Source organism: Paroedura picta, chromosome 8 (genome assembly GCF_049243985.1).
Source record: "Paroedura picta isolate Pp20150507F chromosome 8, Ppicta_v3.0, whole genome shotgun sequence".
Lineage (NCBI taxonomy): Eukaryota > Metazoa > Chordata > Lepidosauria > Squamata > Gekkonidae > Paroedura > Paroedura picta.
In genome coordinates, this window is record NC_135376.1 from 43,794,036 (window position 1) to 43,800,035 (window position 6,000).

The 6,000-nt window shown below is 48.3% G+C and overlaps 1 protein-coding gene across 1 annotated transcript in view; it reads left to right on the top strand.

The window, feature by feature from the left end:
• The window catches only part of SLIT1 (slit guidance ligand 1), a 130,312-nt gene extending 124,565 nt beyond the window's left edge, over window positions 1-5,747 (top strand). Inside the window, exons 31-37 of the mRNA XM_077349458.1 lie at window positions 176-313; window positions 1,525-1,762; window positions 1,894-2,024; window positions 2,393-2,547; window positions 2,907-3,195; window positions 3,922-4,133; window positions 4,818-5,747. Of these exons, the coding sequence (XP_077205573.1) occupies window positions 176-313; window positions 1,525-1,762; window positions 1,894-2,024; window positions 2,393-2,547; window positions 2,907-3,195; window positions 3,922-4,133; window positions 4,818-5,056 (1,402 nt within the window). The 3' untranslated portion in view covers window positions 5,057-5,747. The remainder of the gene's footprint in view (window positions 1-175; window positions 314-1,524; window positions 1,763-1,893; window positions 2,025-2,392; window positions 2,548-2,906; window positions 3,196-3,921; window positions 4,134-4,817) is intronic.
• The last annotated feature ends 253 nt before the right edge of the window (window positions 5,748-6,000 follow it).

Below are 6,000 nucleotides of genomic sequence, written 5' to 3' on the forward strand. Positions count from 1 at the left end.
ATGAAGAAGAAGAAGAGTTGGTTCTTTTATGCCACTTTTCTCCACCCGAAGGAGTCTCAAAACGGCTTACATTCATCTTCCCTTTCCTGGCTACAGACATTGCCTGGCATATTTCCTTCTGCCTCTTGGAGCAATCGGTAGCATGGTCATTTAAGTGATTTGTGTCTACTTCCAGGTGTGATTGCGTGCCTGGCTATGTGGGAGACAACTGCAGTGTGGACTATGATGACTGCCTAGACCACCAGTGTCAGAACAATGCACAGTGCCTTGATGAACCAAATGGGTACTCCTGTTTTTGCACTGGAGGCTACAGGTAAGTGTATCTGATGGAGGAGATGGCAAGAACATAGATGCTTCCTCCACCCCAGACATCCTGCAGAGGTCAGCACCAGGGCCTGTCCTATACCTTGAAGATTCTCTCCGCCCACAACGAGGAGAGGCCAGTAAAACTGTGCTGTAAAACAGTGGCTAGACTTAAGAACCTGGCTATTTCCAGGGTGGTTTGGCTGCTTTTGTGAGATAAAAATAATTTCACATTTGCTGTGCCTATATCATGAGTAGGGAATTGGCTGCCTGGTTTGAATCGATTTCTGTAGCCAGTGGTTCATCACAGCAGCTACTGTAGGATTTTCCGGCAGTTTATCTGAGATGTTCTGAATTGCATAGAATTGCTATGTACAGAAATAGGGGCAAAGATGTGATATGTGTCCAACTGCAGTGGAAAGTGCTGTCGAGTCACAGCTGACTTATGGCGACCCTGAAGGCTTATCAAGGCAAGAGATGTTCAGAGGTAGTTTACCATTGCCTGCCTCTGCATCACAGCCATTGTATTCCTGGAAAGTCTCTCATCCAAATACTGGTCAGGGACAACCCTGCTTATCTTCTGAGATCGGCCTAGCCTGGGTGAGTCATACATCATGAGCAAATCTCTCTCCGACCATTTCTGCACTGGGAACTTTGCTGCCCGGCTTCTGTGCAGGAGTACAAATCTGTGGTGGACAAGGTGCACCAGGCCGAACGTTCCTCTGTGCAGGAACAGGAGGAGGTGAGGCAACCTGCCTGACACAAACTCCAGCCTGCGGCCCGGCACAAGACCTCCAATGCAGAAATGGTCTCTCTCTCTCTCTCTCTCTCTCTCTCTCTCTCTCTCTCTCTCTCTCTCTCTCTCTCTCTCTCTCTCTCTCTCTCTCTCACACACACACACACACAGACTACCACCACCACCATTAATTTGAATAGCTCAGTTAAATGAATTGGTGTCCTTTGGTATGTGGCCATTCATCAGGAAAAAAGAAAAACCTAGGAGCTCATGTGTGACTGTGTGCTTCTAACTGTGTGTTGTTCCATCTCTGGTCAAGGTGATTCAGATGAGGGATGGAGAATGGCAGCTGGAGGCTGTGGACTATCCTAAACATCCTCCACCGGTTCCTGCCGTGGCCTGTGTGAGGGAGCACGGGTCTTGTCGTGTTAACTTTTGAGTTGCTCTCCTGACTTCTGTCTTGTTCTATGATCACTTCATCACAGTGGCCAGCTTTGTGAGATCCCACCGCATGGCTCCCTTCAGCCCAGCCCCTGTGAGAGAGCAGAGTGCCAGAATGGTGCAAACTGTGTGGAGCTCGGCAGTCGTGCCTTATGCCAGTGCCTTCCTGGCTTTGGAGGTCCCAAATGTGAGAAGCTCCTGAGTGTCAACTTTATAGACAGGGACACATATCTCCAATTCACTGACCTGCAAAACTGGCCCAGTGCTAACATCACACTGCAGGTAAGAAGTGGAAACTGACCTTCCATGCTACCCCATAGGTGGGCAATGGGCAGCTTGCCTGACCTGTGCAAGCTGGATATAGACTATCTCTTTTTCTGCTCCTTGCTTGTTCATCTTCTCATTCTTTGCAGGTTTCTACCGCTGAGGATAATGGGATCCTCTTGTATAATGGGGATACTGACCACATGGCAGTGGAGCTATACCAAGGCCATGTGCGTGTCAGCTATGACCCAGGCACCTACCCCAGCTCTGCCATTTACAGGTAGCCCTCTGCCCTTCGTCCCTCCCTCAGTCATAGTAAAACCTTCAGAACTTAAAGAGATCTGTCACTGCTTCAGCAACCTGCATGTTATCCATGTGGCAGCTAAGGAGGGGCCAAATATTTCATCTGGCCGCAGTACTGTATTAAAACTTACACATGAGATTGGGACTGGGTTTGCTGCCCAAGATGTGTGTTGAGACTTAGTGGAGAAATCACAGAAGGAGATATTGATTGGAGAAAATGAAGGCTTAATGTGGTGGCTTGAACTTGTATGTTGGATAGGCAAGGGTGACTATAAGTGCCCATTCATAGGCTAAGAAGTGGGTATCCTGAGCTTTTCCCATCCCACACCTCTCTTCTCTCCCTAGTGCAGAGACCATCAATGATGGGCAGTTCCATACAGTAGAACTTGTGACGTTTGAGCGAATGGTGAACCTCTCCATTGATGGAGGCGACCCCATGACTATGGATGGCTTTGGCAAGGCCCACACTCTGAACTCTGAGGCTCCACTCTATGTAGGAGGTAGGACTGTGACCTTGGATCAGTTCAGCTGGGGAGGGGATGGAATGTTTCTGCTGCTGTTTCCACATTTGCACCATTTTCTCCGTTGTGTAGTGATGCAAAAGCAACCATTCAACTAGAGCCAGGGATGAAATGGAGGAGAAAATGGCTGAGTGCCAGGTGGGAGGAAATGGAGGTTTATGGGTTAAATGAGTCCCCCAAGTGGTTGACCAAGATTCTAGTAACCCCCCTCCCCTTCCCATATGCTTTGCTGATTAGAAGGACACTTTCCTCCTTCCAGTGCCATTTCTTTCCCCAGAGCTCTACCTCTTGTTGTTTTTCCTGCTCCTCACCTTGCCACTATGGCTCTCCCCTACTAGGGATGCCTGTGGATGTGAACTCTGCTGCCTTCCGCCTCTGGCAGCTCCTGAATGGCTCGAGCTTCCATGGCTGCATCCGCAACTTGTACATCAATAATGAATTGCAGGACTTTACCAAGACCCAGATGAAGCCAGGAGTGGTGCCTGGCTGTGAGCCTTGCCGCAAACTCTACTGCCTGCATGGCATTTGCCAACCCAACACTGCTCACGGCCCCATATGCCACTGTGATCCGGGCTGGGTTGGGCCCCACTGTGACCAGCCTATTAGCAACCCCTGCCAGGGGCACAAGTGAGTGTGCTGAAATTCTGCATTAATGGGGGTACCAAATAAAACAGCAGCTAAAATAAAATGGAATAATACGGTATACTGTTAAAACATTTCCTATGGAGCTCATGGGGGGAGGGGGGAACTTGAGTCAAAAACAACATTATTAATCCAAAGGTAGGCCCACACATGGCATAATGCAGTACAATGTGTATGTGATCAGGCCATGTGCTTCACAGTAACTCTGAGCCTCCATCTGTAGGCACAGATCTAATAGTACCTTCTATGTGAATCTGTTCTTAGGTAGAGAGTGCAACCTGATTCAAAACAGGCAATGACTTCTTAGTTCCTGGATAGCAATATTACAAATCAGTCTTTTCTGACCTGAGCTGCAATTATGCTTTGGAAAATCTCTTGGGGAAGCAAAATTGGGTAGACTGGGAGAACAACCCTTAAAAGAAACCAGGTGCAAGGTTGGTGTATCTCTGAAGCTACTGGAGAACACATCTTGTCCGTCCTCCTCTTCCTCCTCACGGCTATGCTGTTCCCAATTGCTGGCTGCCCTGAATAGGTGGCCCTGAGCAGCACAAGGGAGACCCAAGCACTCCAAAGAAATCCTAGAACAGAAAGGGTTGTCTTTAGCTAACAATTTCCTCTGAAAGAAGATAATGGATGGAGAGGGTTGAACAAGCGAGAGAGACTCTGGCCACATCAACCTAAACTTCATTTTATGTCTTGCTTGATCTGCAGATGCGTACATGGAATTTGTGTCCCCCTTGATGCGCTTTCCTATAGCTGTCAATGCCAGGAGGGTTACAAGGGGGCCTTATGCAACCAGCAAGGGGAGCTCCACAACCCATGCAAAGATTTGCAGTGTGTCCATGGTCAGTGCCAGATCTCGGACACAGGTGAAGCCTACTGTGAATGCAGTGGGGGATTTGATGGCGACCTCTGTGACCAAGGTCAGTCAAGTCTCCCTACGTGCCCTGTATTTCCCTATGAGCCTCTGTTAATGATCCCTCAGGGATCACTCTGCACCCCACCCAGACACTTGGGAACAAACTTATGTTGGAAATATGTCAATCCAGGCATGTCCTCATGGATGGCAGAAGTGCCAAGAAGAGTCCACTCAAGAGTTTCTTGTTTTCCAGTATCCTTCCCCAGTAATTTACTTAACAATAGCAGACCTTCAGCTCTCATGCTTAAAAAAGCTTCCGGTCTGCATCTTGCAGCAAAACAAATGGGAATACACATCTCAATTCTTCTACAGAGCCACATCCTAAGTGAACATACATTTGAACTCACTTCCTCCAGTCACAGGATACATGACTAATAAAACCATATCTCCTACAGCATAGTTTGTTGTTCCTTTCTGTCTGGAAAGGGTTGCTTTCTCTATATTTTCTCCGTTTCATTTAAGCACGGAGACGGTTGTCACATGGCTCTCAGCCAATCAAGGCTCACGAAATGAGACAAATGTCCAAAAACTCACCTTATGTGCCAGTGCCTGGGAAAGTGAGGCTGTCTCTCACCATAAACTTCTGATTGTGCCAGCAGAAGCCCTCAAGTCATGTGGACAGAATAGCACAACCAACCGCAGGGCATGGCCCCATTGTCTGATTTGCCCCTTTCTACTGTTTCCACAGAGTCGGAGTGCCGAGGTGAGGCTGTGCGTGATTTCCATCAGGTCCAGCGAGGCTATGCCATTTGCCAGACGACACGTCCTGTGTCTTGGGTGGAGTGTCGGGGATCGTGCCCAGGCCCAGGCTGCTGTGCTGGACTGCGTCTGAAGCGCCGGAAATACACCTTTGAGTGCAGTGATGGCTCTTCCTTTGTTGAGGAGGTGGAAAAACCCAGCAAATGTGGCTGTTCTCAGTGCATGTAGCCTCCAGCAAGGGACAGGCCGGAGCCAGAGGCTTGTGGGCCAGGCCTGCCCTTACAGAAGCCTTGGGGACATTCTTGCTACCTCCTTTTGCCCCAGTTGCTTCATGGGAGAGGGGAGGGCTAGGACACTCCATCTGGCAACTGAGCAGCTCCTTTGGCATGGCAAGAGGGGCTCTTCTGGATGGATCAGGCAAAGGTGTAAATAGAAGACTTCTTCTGGCCAATCCAGCACAACAGATGTATTTATATCCAGCACAGATGCCATCTGGGGGTTGCTCCTTATGCACTGTATGAATCGTTATCAAGCCTGATCATGCTTATTTGTTTTTCCCTGGTGTGCTGTCCTGAGAAGGCCATGCCTTTGGCTCATGCCTAGTTGCAGGATCCTGCCATTTCATATCTTGCCATTTTACCTGGTGTCTGAGCCTGCCGGTATGCGCGATGCCTACTTTCAGGGGTGTTTCTCTTTTTACTGCTCCCTCATTGCAAACTCTCATCCACTTTAATGGGGCTAAATGGCCAGCAACACAGAGGCAACAGCCAAGAAAAGGGCAGGAATGAAATGTGCTTCAGGACAGGAGAAAAGAAAAAAAAATGTTTTAGGAAAAGGGGAAGAGATTGCATGAACAGGTGCCTCGTTCAACCCATTGTTTACAAGGTAGTGATTAAAAGAAATCACTTTAGCCTCATAATCCTGTGTTCAGATATTCCTTCTACGGTTCATAAAAAAAGAAACATAGCATACTCTGAGCCACTGTTATTACCAGGAATATAATGATTTGCCTGTAGCTTCAATTATATTCTTACCTGGGAGTCAGCCCTATTGAATAGGGGATGTACTTCAAAGTAAAGATGAATAGCATCTGCTTACACCAAAGCAGGATAATCCTTGGCTAATCTTTTCCCTATTGTAGTTCTGCTGGATGCCCCTGGGAGGCTGGGCCC